Source organism: Oncorhynchus keta, chromosome 6 (genome assembly GCF_023373465.1).
Source record: "Oncorhynchus keta strain PuntledgeMale-10-30-2019 chromosome 6, Oket_V2, whole genome shotgun sequence".
Classification (NCBI taxonomy): domain Eukaryota; kingdom Metazoa; phylum Chordata; class Actinopteri; order Salmoniformes; family Salmonidae; genus Oncorhynchus; species Oncorhynchus keta.
Genome location: NC_068426.1, coordinates 18,869,267 through 18,888,724, shown reverse-complemented (window position 1 = coordinate 18,888,724; position 19,458 = coordinate 18,869,267). Strand labels below are relative to the sequence as shown.

Here is a 19,458-nt window from a genome sequence, read left to right as displayed (position 1 = left end):
GGGCCCTTGTCTGTTATTTTTTATAGCATACAATATAGCTCAGTATTTAAAATGATTTATTTTATACAGTCATTATTGCTCATCTTTATTAAGGGTGTCAATCATTTCGGTCCCACTGTAAGTCTCTCTCTCTCTCTCTCTGACACAGACACAGTCATACACACACACACACACACACACACACACACACACACACACACACACACACACACACACACACACACACACACACACACACACACACACAGCACTGAGGTAATAGCAGCTACACATCGAATAGAGGGATAACATACATCTCCATTATTCTCTGAATACTCTCAGAATTTCCCCCTACATTCCTGGTCTGGCTGGTCTTCCACACTCCTAAAGGCTTTTTTTAATCACCCCTCTTTCTAATTCTTCTCTAGTCCCTCCTTCATCCAATCACCCCCTCTATCTCCAGAGAGAACGCCTATCTGCCCTTTTAAGAAATAAGTAAATAAAACACACTTGCTCTGATAAAAGAACAGGGGGAAAAAAGAAAAAAAATACCCATTGAACTAAACCCACACTGGTCTCTTATCAGTCTGGTGAACCTCTCCTTCTCCCGCAACATCACTTTGTTCCTCCCCATCCACATTTCTGAACCTGGTGTTCTATTTTTCATCCCCTTTCCTTCTCGACCTTTAAAATAACCATGTCTTATATATGATTTTTTTTAACCTTTATTTTACTAGGCAAGTCAGTTAAGAACAAATTCTTATTTTCAATGGTGGCTTAGGAACAGTGGGTTAACTGCCTGTTCAGTGGCAGAACAACAGATTTGTACCTTGTCAGCTCGGGGATTTGAACTTGCAACCTTCCGGTTACTAGTCCAACGCTCTAACCACTAGGCTACCCTGCCGCCCCATATGACTCAGGCACTTCCCCTACTTTCTACACAGCTCTCTGTACATTTGTTCAGTTCTGTTGTGCCTTGGGGTCTGTATGCTGTAGCGCTATGGGAATGTCTTATCTTTGTGCAGTCAGTGTGTTCACTCCCCATCATCTAGATCTCACTCATTATCAGATAGGAATGTACAGATCTGTCTTTATGTAAGAAGCTAGCCCAGAAAAAAATGTATGCATGTTCTGAACATGTGGGTGTCAGGGTAGCCTAATGGTAAGAGCGTTGGACTAGTAACGGGAAGGTTGCAAGTTCAAACCACCTTGCTGACAAGGTACAAATCTGTCGTTCTGCCCCTGAACAGGCAGTTAACCCACTGTTCCTAGGCTGTCATTGAAAATAAGAATTTGTTCTTAACTGACTTGCCTAGTTAAATAAAGGTTAAATAAAAAATGTATAGCAACTATAAAATACACATTCTGTATTGGTTTATCTTGCAATGGAGAGACAGTACAAAACCTTCTGACAGTTTATTAGATATGGATGTTGATAATGGCAGCCCCCCGCACCTCTCTGATTCAGAGGGGTTGGGTTAAATGTGGAAGACATTTCATTTGAATGCATTCAGTTGTACAATTGACTAGGTACAGTGCCATGCGAAAGTATTCGGCCCCCTTGAACTTTGCAAGCTTTTGCCACATTTCAGGCTTCAAACATAAAGATATAAAACTGTATTTTTTGTGAAGAATCAACAACAAGTGGGACACAATCATGAAGTGGAACGACATTTATTGGATATTTCAAACTTTTTTAACAAATCAAAAACTGAAAAATTGGGCGTGCAAAATTATTCAGCCCCTTTACTTTCAGTGCAGCAAACTCTCTCCAGAAGTTCAGTGAGGATCTCTGAATGATCCAATGTTGACCTAAATGACTAATGATGATAAATACAATCCACCTGTGTGTAATCAAGTCTCCGTATAAATGCACCTGCACTGTGATAGTCTCAGAGGTACGTTAAAAGCGCAGAGAGCATCATGAAGAACAAGGAACACACCAGGCAGGTCCGAGATACTGTTGTGAAGAAATTTAAAGCCGGATTTGGATACAAAAAGATTTCCCAAGCTTTAAACATCCCAAGGAGCACTGTGCAAGTGATAATATTGAAATGGAAGGAGTATCAGACCACTGCAAATCGACCTGGCCGTCCCTCTAAACTTTCAGCTCATACAAGGAGAAGACTGATCAGAGATGCAGCCAAGAGGCCCATGATCACTCATGACCTGAGACTGGGACGGAGATTTGTCTTCCAACAAGACAATGATCCAAAACATAAAGCAAAATCTACAATGGAATGGTTCAAAAATAAACATATCCAGGTGTTAGAATGGCCAAGTCAAAGTCCAGACCTGAATCCAATCGAGAATCTGTGGAAATAACTGAAAACTGCTGTTCACAAATGCTCTCCATCCAACCTCACTGAGCTCGAGCTGTTTTGCAAGGAGGAATGGGAAAAAATGTCAATCTCTCGATGTGCAAAACTGATAGAGACATACCCCAAGCGACTTACATCTGTAATCGCAGCAAAAGGTGGCGCTACAAAGTATTAACTTAAGGGGGCTGAATAATTTTGCACGCCCAATTTTTCAGTTTTTGATTTGTTAAAAAAGTTTGAAATATGCAATAAATGTCGTTCCACTTCATGATTGTGTCCCACTTGTTGTTGATTCTTCACAAAAAAATACAGTTTTATGTTTGAAGCCTGAAATGTGGCAAAAGGCCGCAAAGTTCAAGGGGGCCGAATACTTTCGCAAGGCACTGTATCCCCCTTTCTCTTTCCATCTTATTACCCTCTCACAATATTACAAATACATTCTTTTAAATGCTTACATTTACCAACATTTAGGTTCAGAATGTTCCACTCTGTTTGTTCTCTTGTGTTTAAGACATTTAATAATCCAATTATTTTTTTATGTATGAGGTAGTAGCTAGAGGATGTAGTAATGGCAGCAGAAGGTAGTAGCTAGCGATTGTAGTAACTGCAGCAGAAGGTAGTGGTGAGTGGTTATAGTGACTGCAGCAGAAGGTATTGGTTAGTGGTTATAGTGACTGCAGCAGAAGGTAGTGGTGAGTGGTTGTAGTGACTGCAGCAGAAGGTAGTGGTGAGTGGTTGTAGTGGTTAGCGATTGTAGTAACTGCAGCAGAAGGTAGTGGTGAGTGGTTATAGTGACTGCAGCAGAAGGTAGTGGTTAGTGGTTGTAGTGACTGCAGCAGAAGGTAGTGGTGAGTGGTTGTAGTGACTACAGCAGAAGGTAGTGGCGAGTGGTTGTAGTGACTGCAGCAGAAGGTAGTGGTGCGTGGTTGTAGTGACTGCAGCAGAAGGTAGTGGTGAGTGGCTGTAGTGACTACAGCAGAAGGTAGTGGTTAGTGGTTGTAGTGACTGCAGCAGAAGGTAGTGGTGAGTGGTTGTAGTGACTACAGCAGAAGGTAGTGGTGAGTGGTTGTAGTGACTGCAGCAGAAGGTAGTGGTGAGTGGTTGTAGTGACTGCAGCAGAAGGTAGTGGTGAGTGGTTGTAGTGACTGCAGCAGAAGTTAGTGGTGAGTGGTTGTAGTGACTGCAGCAGAAGGTAGTGGTTAGTGGTTGTAGTGACTGCAGCAGAAGGTAGTGGTGAGTGGTTGTAGTGACTACAGCAGAAGGTAGTGGTGAGTGGTTGTAGTGACTGCAGCAGAAGGTAGTGGTGAGTGGTTGTAGTGACTGCAGCAGAAGGTAGTGGTGAGTGGTTGTAGTGACTGCAGCAGAAGGTAGTGGTGAGTGGTTGTAGTGACTGCAGCAGAAGGTAGTGGTGAGTGGTTGTAGTGACTGCAGCAGAAGGTAGTGGTTAGTGGTTGTAGTGACTGCAGCAGAAGGTAGTGGTGAGTGGTTGTAGTGACTACAGCAGAAGGTAGTGGTGAGTGGTTGTAGTGACTGCAGCAGAAGGTAGTGGTGAGTGGTTGTAGTGACTGCAGCAGAAGGTAGTGGTTAGTGGTTGTGTGACTGCAGCAGGAGGTAGGGTGAGTGGTTGTAGTGACTACAGCTGTGGTTCACAGTTGTAGTAACAGCAGGAGGTAGTGGTGAGTGGTTGTAGTGACTGCAGCAGAAGGTAGTGGTTAGTGGTTGTAGTGACTACAGCAGAAGGTACAGTTGTAGTAACTGCAGCAGGAGGTAGTGGTGAGTGGTTGTAGTGACTGCAGCAGAAGGTAGTGGTTAGTGGTTGTAGTGACTGCAGCAGAAGGTAGTGGTGAGTGGTTGTAGTGACTGCAGCAGAAGGTAGTGGTGAGTGGTTGTAGTGACTGCAGCAGAAGGTAGTGGTGAGTGGTTGTAGTGACTGCAGCAGAAGGTAGTGGTGAGTGGTTGTAGTGACTGCAGCAGAAGGTAGTGGTTAGTGGTTGTAGTGACTGCAGCAGGAGGTAGTGGTGAGTGGTTGTAGTGACTACAGCAGAAGGTTGTGGTTCACAGTTGTAGTAACTGCAGCAGGAAGGTAGTGGTTAGTGGTTGTAGTGACTGAGAAGGTTGGTGAGTGGTTGTACTGCAGCAGAAGGTAGTGGTTAGTGGTTGTAGTGACTGCAGCAGAAGGTTGGTGAGTGGTTGTAGTGACTACAGCAGAAGGTAGTGGTGAGTGGTTGTAGTGACTGCAGCAGAAGGTAGTGGTGAGTGGTTGTAGTGACTGCAGCAGAAGGTAGTGGTGAGTGGTTATAGTGACTGCAGCAGAAGGTATTGGTTAGTGGTTATAGTGACTGCAGCAGAAGGTAGTGGTGAGTGGTTGTAGTGACTGCAGCAGAAGGTAGTGGTTAGTGGTTGTAGTGACTGCAGCAGAAGGTAGTGGCGAGTGGTTGTAGTGACTGCAGCAGAAGGTAGTGGTGCGTGGTTGTAGTGACTGCAGCAGAAGGTAGTGGTGAGTGGCTGTAGTGACTACAGCAGAAGGTAGTGGTTAGTGGTTGTAGTGACTGCAGCAGGAGGTAGTGGTGAGTGGTTGTAGTGACTACAGCAGAAGGTTGTGGTTCAGTTGTAGTAACTGCAGCAGGAGGTAGTGGTGACTGCAGCAGAAGGTAGTGGTTAGTGGTTGTAGTGACTACAGCAGAAGGTTGTGGTTCAGTTGAGTAACTGCAGCAGGAGGTAGTGGTGAGTGGTTGTAGTGACTACAGCAGAAGGTAGTGGTTAGTGGTTGTAGTGACTGCAGCAGAAGGTAGTGGTGAGTGGTTGTAGTGACTACAGCAGAAGGTAGTGGTGAGTGGTTGTAGTGACTGCAGCAGAAGGTAGTGGTGAGTGGTTGTAGTGACTGCAGCAGAAGGTAGTGGTGAGTGGTTGTAGTGACTGCAGCAGAAGTTAGTGGTTGTAGTGACTGCAGCAGAAGGTAGTGGTGAGTGGTTGTAGTGACTACAGCAGAAGGTTGTGGTTCACAGTTGTAGTAACTGCAGCAGGAGGTAGTGGTGAGTGGTTGTAGTGACTGCAGCAGAAGGTAGTGGTTAGTGGTTGTAGTGACTGCAGCAGAAGGTAGTGGTGAGTGGTTGTAGTGACTACAGCAGAAGGTAGTGGTGAGTGGTTGTAGTGACTGCAGCAGAAGGTAGTGGTGAGTGGTTGTAGTGACTGCAGCAGAAGGTAGTGGTTAGTGGTTGTAGTGACTGCAGCAGGAGGTAGGTGAGTGGTTGTAGTGACTACAGCAGAAGGTTGTGGTTCACAGTTGTAGTAACTGCAGCAGGAGGTAGTGGTGAGTGGTTGTAGTGACTGCAGCAGAAGGTAGTGGTTAGTGGTTGTAGTGACTACAGCAGAAGGTTGTGGTTCACAGTTGTAGTAACTGCAGCAGGAGGTAGTGGTGAGTGGTTGTAGTGACTACAGCAGAAGGTAGTGGTGAGTGGTTGTAGTGACTGCAGCAGAAGTTAGTGGTTGTAGTGACTGCAGCAGAAGGTAGTGGTGAGTGGTTGTAGTGACTACAGCAGAAGGTTGTGGTTCACAGTTGTAGTAACTGCAGCAGGAGGTAGTGGTGAGTGGTTGTAGTGACTGCAGCAGAAGGTTGTGGTTCACAGTTGTAGTAACTGCAGCAGGAGGTAGTGGTTAGTGGTTCTAGTGACTGCAAGAGTTTTGGCAACTCTCACCTGTCTCCTTATCTATTCAGATAAACACTTTCTCCCCCTCTCTCCTCCCTTCCCTCCCTACCCCCTCGCTCCCCCTTCCCTCCCCTCCCTAACCTCTCGCTCCCCCTTCCCTTCCCTCCCATCCCTACCCCCTCTCTCCCCACTGAGTCCAAGGGTTATCAGTGTAAACCCTCCTGTTTCCCCGCCCTTTCCAAATAGCATCACCAACGTCAAACACTCCCCAGCTGCCTCTCTGTACCCACCAGCACCACAGCAGCCCACAGACACACACCCAGAAGAGAGGAGACAGATAGGAAACAGAGGAGAGACAGGGGGGAGGCAGGGGGGAGACAGGGGGAGACTCAGTGACTAACCAAACTGGAATGAAAGTGAGGAAACAGCACGGCAGGAAAGGAAGAGCCAGAGCCTAGCAGAAAAGCAATATTTGCCTTAACTGTGCAGAGCGTAGTATTTAACACAAAGCAAAGGGGCAAGAGAGTGACACCGACTGAGACCTTTGCAGACACAAAGCATCTGCTGAATACCTGGAGTTTCAGAAACACCAGGATATATCAGAGAATGACGAAGGTCACTTGGCTCTGTCATAACCTCACATGGTCTCTCCTATCATTGCTATGCAGACGACACACAATTAATCTTCTCCTTTCCCCCTTCTGATGACCAGGTGGCGAATCGCATCTCTGCATGTCTGGCAGACATATCAGTGTGGATGACGGATCACCACCTCAAGCTGAACCTCGGCAAGACGGAGCTGCTCTTCCTCCCGGGGAAGGACTGCCCGTTCCATGATCTCGCCATCACGGTTGACAACTCCATTGTGTCCTCCTCCCAGAGTGCTAAGAACCTTGGCGTGATCCTGGACAACACCCTGTCGTTCTCAACTAACATCAAGGCGGTGGCCCGTTCCTGTAGGTTCATGCTCTACAACATCCGCAGAGTACGACCCTGCCTGACACAGGAAGCGGCGCAGGTCCTAATCCAGGCACTTGTCATCTCCCGTCTGGATTACTGCAACTCGCTGTTGGCTGGGCTCCCTGCCTGTGCCATTAAACCCCTACAACTCATCCAGAACGCCGCAGCCCGTCTGGTGTTCAACCTTCCCAAGTTCTCTCACGTCACCCCGCTCCTCCGCTCTCTCCACTGGCTTCCAGTTGAAGCTCGCATCCGCTACAAGACCATGGTGCTTGCCTACGGAGCTGTGAGGGGAACGGCACCTCAGTACCTCCAGGCTCTGATCAGGCCCTACACCCAAACAAGGGCACTGCGTTCATCCACCTCTGGCCTGCTCGCCTCCCTACCACTGAGGAAGTACAGTTCCCGCTCAGCCCAGTCAAAACTGTTCGCTGCTCTGGCCCCCCCAATGGTGGAACAAACTCCCTCACGACGCCAGGACAGCGGAGTCAATCACCACCTTCCGGAGACACCTGAAACCCCACCTCTTTAAGGAATACCTAGGATAGGATAAGTAATCCTTCTCACCCCCCCCCCTAAAAGATTTAGATGCACTATTGTAAAGTGGCTGTTCCACTGGATGTCATAAGGTGAATGCACCAATTTGTAAGTCGCTCTGGATAAGAGCGTCTGCTAAATGACTTAAATGTAAATGTAATGTAAATGTCTAAACTCTCATCATCAGGGTATAAACCTCCACCTGGTCAATGTCATCAGTCTGACCTCAGGATCTGGATGTTCATGTGGTGGAGACCTACCTCTTCTTCTCCATTCTCAGAGAAGGAAGACAGGTTAAAGAATAGAGTGTATTCACATCTTCTCTTACTGCTACTGTGAGAGTTGAGAGACAGTGAGACAAATCCTCAGAACTGCTCCACCAATCACACAGTGAGTAAACACATCTCATTGTAATCGCTATGGGTGTCCAGGGATGGAGGGACATGGAAACTCAAACTAAACATCCTAACAAAGATCATAGTCAACTTTTTTCCAGCTCATAGGGTTATTGCTTCTAGAGCATGTTCAATTGAAGTTTGGGTGTGATGAGAAGTTTAGCATTTTGTATTGTATTACCAAGACGTTGACTAACCTTCTGGGCTCATGAGTGGCGCAGCAGTCTAAGGCACTGCACCTCAGTGCTGGAGGCGTCACTACAGACCCTGGTTCTATTCCAGGCTGTATCACAACCGGTTGTGATCGGGAGTCCCATGGGGCGGTGCACATTTGGCCCAGTGTCGTCTGAGTTAGGGTTTGGCTGGGGTAGGTCATCTTTTTTTGGAATAGGGGGCAGCATTTTCACTTTTGGATGAATAGCGTGCCCAAACTGAACTACCTCCTACTCTGTCCCAGATGCTAATATATGCATATTATTATTAGTATTGGATGGAAATCACTCTGAAGTTTCTAAAACTGTTTGAATGATGTCTGTGAGTATAACAAAACTCATATGGCAGACAAACCTGAGAAGAAATCCAAACAGGAAGTGAGAAATCGATTTTCAAAACAGTGCCTATTGAAATCCCTGTTAGATATGAATGTGCTTGCACTTCCTAGGGCTTCCACTAGATATCAATTCAATTCAAGGGGCTTTATTGGCATGGGAAACATGTGTTAACATTGCCAAAGCAAGTGAGGTAGATAATATACAAAAGTTAAATAAACAATTTACAGTAAACATTACACATACAGAAGTTTCAAAACACTAAAGACATTACAGATGTCATATTACGTATATATATCGTGTTGCAACGATGTAAAAATGGTTAAGGATACACAAGGGAAAATAAATAAGCATAAATATGGGTTGTATTTACAATGGTGTTTGTTCTTCACTGGTTGCCCTTTTGTTGTGGCAACAGGTCACAAATCTTGCTGCTGTGATTGCACACTGTGGAATTTCACCCATAATAGATATGGGAGTTTATCAAAATTGGGTTTGTTTTCGAATTCTTTGTGAATCTGTGTAATCTGAGGGAAATATGTGTCTCTAATATGGTCATACATTGGACAGGAGGTTAGGAAGTGCAGCTCAGTTTCCACCTTATTTTGTGGGCAGTGTGCACATAGCCTGTCTTCTCTAGATGTCACAGTCTTCAGATACTAATTTTAGGATTCTACTATAAAGGAGGGGCTCATAAGAACTATTTTAGTGAGTGGTCTGGCCGAGAGCCTCAATCTCATGACGCGCGAACAGAGTTTGCTCTCGTTCCAATGCTTTTCTTCAGACAATGCAATTCTCCGGTTAGAACCTTATTGATGATTTAAGTTAAAAACATCCTAAAGATTGATTGCATACATCATTTGACTTGTTTCTACGATCTGTAACGGAATGTTTTGACTTTTTGTCTGGAGGAAGTGCTCGCGCCTCATGAAGATGGATTACTGGTCTGAACACGCTAATAACAAGTGGCTAAATGATGGGCTCTATGGAACTTTGTGGAACAAATTTATTGTCAAACTGGGATTCCTGGGAGTGCCTTCTGATGAAGATCATCAAAGGTAGGTGAATATTTAGTGTTTCTATAGTGTTTATAGTGTTTTTTCGAACTAATGTTGACTCCAAAATGGCGGAGTTTTCTTTGACTGAATTGGGTACTGAGTGCCCTGACACAGGGGTTGCATAGAGGATAAGTCTATCTTTAATTCTGTGAATAACACTTGCATCTTTTATCAATGTTTATTATGAGTATTTCTGCAAAATCACCGGATGTTTTGGAATCAAAACATTACTGCACGTAACGCGTCAATGTAAACTGAGATTTTTGATATAAATATGCACATTATCGAACAAAACATACATGTATTGTGTAACATGATGTCCTATGAGTGTCATCTGATGAAGATCATCAAAGGTTAGTGATTCATTTTATCTATATTTCTGCTTTTTGTGACTCCTATCTTTGGCTGGAAAAATGGCTGTGTGTTTTTTTGACTTGGCTATGAGCTAACATAATCATATTTTGTGCTTTCGCTGTAAATCTTTTTTGAAATCGGACACCATGGGTAGATTAACAAGATGTTTATCTTTCATTTGCTGTATTGGACTTGTTAATGTGTGAAAGTTACATGTTTCTAAAAAAATGTTGTCGTGGGGTTCTGCTAGCAGAACGCCTTTCCTAGACAGGTTTTAACTGACTTGCCTAATTAAATTTAGAAATTAAAAAATACTTTATTGGAAGGATTTTAATACATCCCCTTCTTTGCTTGGTACATATGAAGACTGAATGGAAAAGTAACTATTTCTGTAACGGCCGTTGGTGGAAGAAGGTGAGGGCCAAGGTGCAGCATGGTACATGTTCATATTTCATTTAATTAACTAAACACTAAATACAAAAGAACAAAAGAATAAATGAAAACCGAAACAGTCCCGTATGGTGCAAACACTGAAACGGAAAACAACTACCCACAAACACAGGTGGGAACAGGCTACCTAAGTATGGTTCTAGACAGCTGCCTCTGATTGGGAACCATACCAGGCCAAACACAGAAATATAACGCACAGAACAAAACATAGAATGCCACCCCAACTCACGCCCTGACCAAACTAAAATAGAGACATAAAAAGGGAACTAAGGTCAGGACGTGACAATTTCAATCCATGAACCCTTTTTCCCATGATGTTCTATGAGAGGTTATACATGCTGGTCAAACCTGCACATGCTACATTCATCTTAATTACAACAGTTATAGTATCAGATGTAATCTGAGGACATGTGACCATGACACATTGTGCCTGAGGTCCCACTCCACTGCTAAAGTCAACTGAACATTTATGAAAGTTTGGTGAAATAAATGAAATAATAATTACAATGATCAGTTTTCAGTTAAAATCCAATCAACAAAAGGATGTTGACGTTTAAAATTAGCGGAAGAAGGTTTCTTAGATGGGGGTTTTGAAGAGGGTGGGGGGGGGGTGTCTCATTGTTCTGCGTCTGTAGTCATCCAGGAGACTGGGGGTGGGGCCAAGGGAAGTCCATTTCCTCCCTACCAGAGTTGTGTAGTTATCTGTGTTTACTTTCTGCACCTCTCACCACTGTACTTTAGGAAACTTAGCTACCCTCACTTTAATGCAATGACATTCAGAGGCTTTTTTTCAATCTATTATTGAAATAGGGGCATGCCAAACAGATTCCTGTGTGTAAAGGGGATCCATTATCAGGCTCCCATCTATCTACTGTCGTGGCCAAAGGTTTTTAGAATGACACATAGTTTGCTGCTTCAGTGTCTTTAGATATTTTTGTCAGATGTTACTATGGAGTTCTGAAGTATAATTACAAGCATTTCATACCTGTCAAAGGCTTTTATTCACAATTACATGAAGTTGATGCAAAGAGTCAATATTTGCAGTGTTGACCCTTCGTTTTCAAGTCCTCTGCAATCCGCCCTGACAGCCCATTCTTTCATAATCAATGCTTGGAGTTTGTCAGCATTTGTGGGGTTTTGTTTGTCCGCCCGCCTCTTGAGGATTGACCACAAGTTCTCAATGGGATTAAGGTCTGGGAGTTTCCTGGCCATGGACCCAAAATATCAATGTTTTGTTCCCCGAGCCACTTAGTTATCACTTTAGCTTATGTCAAGGTGTTCCATCATGCTGGAAAAGGAATTGTTCGTCACCAAACTGTTCCTGGATGGTTGGGAGAAGTTGCTCTCGGAGGATGTGTTGGTACCATTTTTTATTCATGGCTGTGTTCTTAGGCAGAATTGTGAGTGAGCCCACTCCCTTGGCTGAGAAGCAACCCCACACATGAATGGCCTCAGGATGCTTTACTGTTGGCATGACACAGGACTGATGGTAGAGCTCACCTTGTCTTCTCCGGAAAAGTTTTTTTCCGGTTGCCCCAAACAATCGGAAAGGGGATTCATCAGAGAAAATGACTACCCCAGTCCTCAGCAGTCCAATCCCTGTACCTTTTGCAGAATATCAGTCTGTCCCTGATGTTTTTCCTGGAGAGAAGTGGCTTCTTTGCTGCCCTTCTTGACACCAGGCCATCCTCCACAAGTATTTGCTTCACTGTGTGTGCAGATGCACTCACACCTGCCTGCTGCCCTTCCTGAGCAAGCTCTGTACTGGTGGTGCCCTGATCTCACAGCTGAATCAACTTTACGGTCCTGGCGCTTGCTGAACTTTCTTGGGTGCCCTGAAGCCTTCTTCACAACAATTGAACAGCTCTCCTTGAAGTTCCTGATGATCCGATAAATGGTTGTGTCATGACGTTGGCCTGGAGGTAGGTTTATGACAGTCATAAATACCTCTTCCCCCCTTTTTCCTCTCTCAACCCTACTGATGTTACATTTGCAAACCCCTTGGTTAACATAGAGATTCTGGGAACATCAGAAGGTGGGGGGAAATGAACTACATTCTGGTAATCCGACCAATGAAACATATGCGGTGGTACTTAATGAATATGGTGTCAGTTCGGTTGTCATCTGAGACATTCTCACCAATGAAATTAATTACACAGAAATTATTATTAACTTTTTGCCATGACTGTACAGTGCCTTCAGAAAGTATTCATACCCTTTGACTTTTTCCACATTTTGATGTGTTACAGCCTGAATTTAAAATGGATTAAATTGAGATGTTGTGTCGCAGGCCTACACACAATACCCCATAATGTCAAAGTGGAATTGTGTTTTTAAACATTTTTACAAATGAATTAGAAATGTAAAGATGAAATGTCTTGAGTCAATAAGAATTCATCCCCTTTGTTATGGCAAGCCTAAATAAGTTCAGGAGTAAAAATGTGCTTAACAAGTCATATACAAAGTTGCATGAACTCTCTCTGTGTGCAATAATAGTGTTTACCATGATTTTTGAATGACCTCATCTCTGTACCACACACACATAATTATCTGTAAGGTCCCTCAGTTGAACAGTGAATTTCAAACAGATTCAACCACAAAGACCAGGGAGGTTTTCCAATGCCTCACAAAGAAGGGCTGCTATTGGTAGATGGGTTTAAAAAAAAGCTGACATTGAATATCCGTTTGAGCATGATGAAGTTATTAATTAAACTTTGGATGGTGTATCAATAGACCCAGTCACTACAAAGATACAGGTGGCCTTCCTAACTCAGTTGCCGGAGAGGAAGGAAACCTCTCAGGGATTTCACCATGACGTAGATGTTGAAACAGTTACAGAGTTTAATGGCTGTGATAGGAAAAAACTGAGGATGGAACAACAACATTGTAGTTACTCCACAATACTAACCTAATTGACAGAGTGAAAAGGAAGCCTGTACAGAAGAAAACATGCATCCGCTTTGCAATAAGGCATTAAAGTAAAACTGCAAAAAAATGTGGCAAAGAAAGGAACTTTATGCACTGAATACAAAGCGTTGTGTTGGATTTGCCCTAAACATAACACATCACTGAGTACCACTCTTCACATTTTCAAACATGGTGGTGGCTGCATCATGTTATAGGTATGCTCAAATTGTTTTAATAATAATGTGCATGCAGCATGCTGCCCCCACTTCCTCTCCTCCCTCTTCATCCTCCCCCTCAAATCTCCTTCCACCCTCCTCACTATCCCTTCCACCCCCCAATCTCTCCCTGTCGTCACCATGTTCTGCCTGGCTTCCCACAGCCCCCGTTTAAAGAGACTCATGAGAAGCCAGAGCAGAAACCTGTCCCTATCCGTCCCTCTCGCTCTCCCTACACCTCTCTCTAACCTGGCCCACGTCAATACAAAATCCCCCCTTACCAAACCTAACAACACCCGTGCCCTAGCCCATACTACTCCGGCAAAGGCACAGTCCCAAAAGACATGGTGCACAGTCTCCTCCCTGCCACAAGAGGATCTTGGACAGGTGGGGGATTGCACCAAACTATACCGGTACATGATGGAACGTACCGGCAAGCACTTATGGAGGCTCAACCAATTCAGGTCCTTGAGCCTGTTGTCCAGACCCCGCACCTGCACTCCCTCCCAGACCACTTCCGAGATGCCCGCTACAGGCGCCGGACTCCCTGCCTTTCTGACCTCCTCGTACAGGTGCCTGTGATCTAAACCTACTCGGGCAACTTCAACCTCAGGGTGCTCACGCAGCGACTTGGCCGCATGACCAAAGTGCCACGGCAGCTGTTCCGCCCGAGTACCCGTGTTAGACCACACCATTACGCTTCTCGCCTGATACGAGAAGAACACCCGCAGGAGGTAACCGGACGGGTGTATCACTGGATGAGCAAGCTCCGTTAACAAGAAAGAAACAAAAATTGTGTCCAGCTTGAGGGTGAAATGTGGTACCCCCCTACCTCCCTCCCCGATGGGACAGATCATGCATGCCCTGGCGACCCACTCGCACCTGCCACTCCACATGAACTGAAACACAAGCCTCACTAGAGGCCTCCTCAGACAAGCCGGCAATGGGTAGATGTATGCCAAATACAAAAGAGACGGCAACACATCCACCTTTAGGACCAGGACTTTGCCCATAAAAGACAAATACCTAGCCTTCCACATTGCTAGCTTCCTCTGTACCACTGCGATACGCATGTTCCAGTTTAGAGTCGCTGAGCCGGAGGTCTCAAAATGGACCCCGAGAATCCTCAGGGCCCCCTCACAGAGAGATAACCCCCCAGGCACATCCGTTCTACCGCGTCATCTTCCGAAAAACTTGACGGAAGACTTTGCATGGTTCAGAACTGCTCCCGACGCTCGTGTGAAATCCCCAAAGATGGCAAGGGACCTTGTCAGGCACGAATCCTTGCACAGCAGCAAGGAAGTGTCGTCGGCGTACTGCGTCATCTTAACACGCAGCCCACCACTTCCAGGGATCAACAAGCCTTCCACCCCTGTGTCTGCCCTAATGGTAGCCCCCAGAGGCTCCATGTACAGAACAAAGAGGAGAGCCGAGAGTGGGCACCCCTGCCTGACCCCAGACGAGAGGTCAAAAACGTCACCCAAGTGACTATTTACACTAACTCGGCACCCCGCTCCGACATATAATGTACGAATCCATCCTATGAACTTCTCCCCAAATCCTAATCGACCTAACACTCTGAATAAAAATGATCTATTCACGCGATCAAAGGCTTTCGCCTGATCTAGCGCTGCTACCATTAAATGTACCAAAGAGGCAGACTGGCGACCCCACCTGCAGGAGCACCCCGTCGTGATCCGAAAAGAAAACAGGCAACAGCCGCCCAGACAACTTACCCAAAGATCTGGGTACAAAAATATAGTCGAGCCTCCGCTCAACCCCCCTGTAGTTTCGCCATGTAGGACCGTCCATTTTCGGAGTAGTGTGCAGACCACCATCTACCAGACCATGGCAAGCCATTAGCCTGGCAATGGCGCCTGCACTGCTATCCCCCCCTCTTCCTCAATCTGTATTAAAATCTCCCCCTATCACTAATTTCCTATTTGTGACACACAGGGGCGTCAGACAGTCCACCATCTCCCTCCTGTCTGCCACCACCTGTGGCCCATACACCACCACTAATCTAAATTTACACTCCCTTATCGTGACATCCACCCCTATAACCCTCCCCTGCATTACCACAAAATAATCCTCCACTTTTACCTCCCTGTGCCCACACAAAATCCCTACCCCTGATAAGTGCACCCCCCCAACACCCCAAACCGACTCCCCCTTGTCCCACTCCCTCTTAAACCTACTAACATCCCCTCCATCCCTCAGGTGAACCTCCTGTAAAAAACAAAAATCAAACCCCACACCCTCCAAATAACTAAAAACCGCCCTCCTCTTAACAAAATCCCTTAAACCCCTTACATTTAAACTAACAAAAGTAAAATTAGACTCCATGAAAAAATAAAACATGTAATACACTCAAATTCTAAACCCAGACAGAAAAAAAAACAGATGCATATGACCTCTGACGGGCCGGGCACCCCCGCCACAGGTGTGATGACGAGCCACACCCGTGGCACGTCTTAGGCTTGTCACAATCCCTCGCCTCGTGATCCTCAGATGCACAAAATCTGCATTTTCTTGTACTGCACGAGGCGAATATGTGACCGTAGGCCATACAGCGCCTGCAAAATGGGGGCTGACGTGCATAAAACAACGTCCCCCTGTCAGCCCCTAGGGAGAACATAGCAGGAGGATGGAGGTAGCCACCATGTCCCTTTGGGTCCTCTCAGAGGAGGGCCTGGAAGCCTCTCCTCCCATTCCAAAACCCAAGGGAGTCTTTGAGGTGCCTTGCTGAGGAGACGTTATCCATGTATCTCCCCAGAAAAGCCCTCACCTCTTCGTCCTTAACGTAAGGGTTGTAAATGTTGACAGTTACAACCCTAAAGTTATTCTTCGCCAGGCTTGTTATTTCGTAGTGGCACATCGGCCTCTCACCTCCCACTGCTCTTGCCCTTCTCAGGATATCATTGTGTTTTTCCTCTGTATATAGTGCCACGTCGTATGCTCCCTCCAACGAGTTGCCTTGGAAACAAAACATGTCCTTCACCGTCAGCTTTAGAATCCCCATCAATATTATCCTTCCAAAAGATTCCCGTCCTAAAGGCTCCAACTCCTTTTCCTTCCAAGCAAACCGAATCGTGTTGGCCAGCCCAATCCCAGGGACCGACCGTGTTGATGTATTTAGCACCATCTCCGCAAGGAGAATGGTGCTCGTTCTCTTCTCTTCCAAAACAAGGAAAAAAGAAAAACCAAAGTGACCGAGCCTATCTGGTGAAACGACACAGAGACAGGAACAATCACCCACAAAATACTCAAAGAATATGGCTGCCTAAATATGGTTCCCAATCAGAGACAACGATAATCACCTGACTCTTATTGAGAACCGCCTCAGGCAGCCATAGACTATGCTAGACACCCCACAAAAACCCCATGACAAAAACGCACCACAATAACCCATGTCACACCCTGGCCTGACCAAATAAATGAAGACAAACATACATTACTTCGACCAGGGCGTGACACTTACCCAGAAAGACTCACAGCTGTAATCACTGCCAAATGTGATTCTCAGATGTATTGACTCAGGGGGTTGATCCTTAATCAAGAAATAGTCATGTTTTATTTCCATATATTTTTTGATACAAATATTAAAAATGTTCTTCCACTTTGACATTACAGAGTATTTTCTGTAGATCATTGACAAAAGATGACAATTAAATCCATTTGAATCCCACTTTGTAAAACAACAAAATGTGGAAAAAGTAAAGGGGTGTGAGTACTTTCTGAAGGCACTGTAACTGCAAGCACTATAAGGCTCCCTAACAGAAGAGCAGTAACAGGCCTGCGCTATACCACTTGGCCCATAATTAACTGCACTACCACTAGTAATGATGATTATGAAATTGTATGACAGACACATAAATTACTGAATTAATAACACTAATCATTTTGTTTCCCAAAGGCCTAGGGAGGATGAGTCTGCCGAGGAACCGGACCCTGGAGAACGGCATCACCCAGCTGCATCACATTAACAATGGGGAACCTCCGTCTTCACTGCAATTCCACCTCCAGAACACAGGCTCTGTGACCTCTGTGCCAGGGTCGCCCACAGGGGGGTCAGGGGTGGTGGTGCCACCCCCGTACTCAGTAGCGGGCAGCGTGGCGGGGGCTACGGACGCCCCTCTGGAGCTGAGAGGCTCTCTGGACTGCTGGGCGTGCTCAGTACTGGTGACGGCTCAGAACCTGATCATCGCGCTGGTCAACAGTACGCTGGTCAGTATCGTGTTCGGCACCATCATGACCCCAGCGCTGGTCATGGTTGTGTTTGGCTTCCTATGTCACTCTACGGTAAGACTGACATCCAGGAAGAAAGTCTGTGTGTGCCAGAAAGAGATAGAGGTGAGAGTCAGAAACAAACAGGGAGAGAGAGCATGAGTCCTGACCTGAGCATTGCTGTGTGACACATAATGAGTAGTTTTAAAGTGTGTGTGTGTGTGTGTGTGTGTGTGTGTGTGTGTGTGTGTGTGTGTGTGTGTGTGTGTGTGTGTGTGTGTGTGTGTGTGTGTGTGTGTGTGTGTGTGTGTGTGTGTGTGTGTGTGTGTGTGCGTGCGTGCGTGCGTGCGTGCGTGCGTGCGTGCGTGTGCGTGCGTGCGTGCGTGCGTGCGTGCGTGCGTGCGTGCGTGCGTGCGTGTGTGTGTGTGTGTGTGTATTAGATGGTTTCACACCATTAACCATTTCTCGTCCCTCTCGTCCCCAGGTGCAACCCAATGGCACGTCCCTGTACTGTTCAGACCTGCTGGATGATGGTGGCTGTGTGGCCCTGCTGGTGGTGGGCTTCATCCTGGTCACCCCCCTCCTGGTCCTGGCTCTGGCTGCCTACTGTCGCCTGGCCCGCCACCTCCAGCTGGGCCTCTGTTTCATCCCCTACAGCAGGGCCGTCTACAAGAACCTGCCTGCCTCGCGCCAACGTGGAGGAGGCTTCTGCGGCCAGCATGGGGCCTCAGAGGGGGAGGGCAAAGGCAGTGTGTGGGTGTGAGGGGAGGGATATGTTGACCCTATCCACTGATGCAGGGTCAGATAACATTTTCTTCCCTCTTAAGGTTAAGGTTAGGATTGGGGATCAAGTAATCTGATCCTAGATCTGTAAATAGAGGCAACTTCTACCTTGAGCAGGGAGGGAAGAAATGTGAAGGAAAAACAGGGCATGAGGGTAGTAGGAAAAGTTGAGGTGTGGACTCGTGGAGATTATGTTTATGGACACAGTTATAATATGCCTATGAGTCTTGGGGGGGTGGTGGTGTGGAGGTGGATCTTACAATACACTGGTTTGTAGATTGCAGAGAGCAAAGGTGAAGCTGTAAAAATACAAGTATGCTACATGAAGTACTATGAAATACCACCTTAACTACACTGCAATAATTTGTTATTATGTTTGTTTTTTATGTTGAATTATCCTGTACTATTAATAAATTATGTTTGTTTAGAATCAAATATTTCCATTATATCAGAAAAGGTGTTTTGTCTTCTAGAAATAACTACAAGTGTATCAGTTTCTCTCTGGCATGAAATGACAACATCTCCCTCTAGTGGAGCACGAGATTCCAACTGCCATTACATCACCTCACAAACCTGTGGATTACCAAGGCTACTATCTCTCTGATGCCATATGGCAGCTGTCAAATGTTGACTCTTTAATCAAAGTTTTAATTACATATTAATTCCAAGCAAGAACATCATAGAAATATGTTATACAGAATGAAAACGCTTTTATAGCATAACTTCACTCAGTAACTGGAAGGGTTTGCTTGTATTCACTTGTCTGGCTTGAATAGAATGATGACATTTGTAGAAAATTTTACCATGTGGAGATACAATAAAATGTTTTACATAGTGTGGGTAAACACATCATCTTGACTGACTAACATTGCATCCCTTGCCAATTGGATCACCATGTCCTTGTTTAACAGTTAAAAAGGGAATAGTGTTGGGGAGTAGTGAAATACATGTATTTACATTTTTAACTACATTTTGCAGTAGCTTGTTGTTGGTAGTAGAACTAACTAAAATCTTTGTAGTGTTTTCAGCAGTGAATTACATTTTTGCCATGTAGTGGTGTAGCTAACTAGGACTACT

General features: G+C 45.5%; 1 protein-coding gene across 2 annotated transcripts; it reads left to right on the top strand.

Annotated features, from left to right (window-relative positions):
• Nucleotides 1-7,621: 7,621 nt before the first annotated feature.
• LOC118385161 (transmembrane protein 88-like) lies at nucleotides 7,622-19,206 on the top strand. 2 transcript variants are annotated; one of them, XM_035772062.2, is made up of 4 exons: nucleotides 7,622-7,834; nucleotides 9,299-9,445; nucleotides 17,288-17,673; nucleotides 18,083-19,206. In XM_035772062.2, exons 2-4 carry the CDS (start codon nucleotides 9,361-9,363, stop codon nucleotides 18,359-18,361), a joined length of 750 nt encoding a protein of 249 aa, XP_035627955.1. In that variant the 5' UTR covers nucleotides 7,622-7,834; nucleotides 9,299-9,360; the 3' UTR covers nucleotides 18,362-19,206. The 2 variants fall into 2 exon arrangements, with proteins under 2 accessions (XP_035627955.1, XP_035627956.1); XM_035772063.2 differs by lacking the exon at nucleotides 9,299-9,445.
• Nucleotides 19,207-19,458: the final 252 nt, after the last annotated feature.

Bases quoted from the DNA above. Each gene is read 5' to 3' on its own strand.
- LOC118385161 (XM_035772062.2), top strand. From the start codon at position 9,361: ATGATGGGCTCTATGGAACTTTGTGGAACAAATTTATTGTCAAACTGG. The intron at 9,446-17,287 runs GTAGGTGAATAT...TGTTTCCCAAAG, and splicing joins TCTGATGAAGATCATCAAAG to GCCTAGGGAGGATGAGTCTG. The intron at 17,674-18,082 runs GTAAGACTGACA...TCTCGTCCCCAG, and splicing joins GCTTCCTATGTCACTCTACG to GTGCAACCCAATGGCACGTC.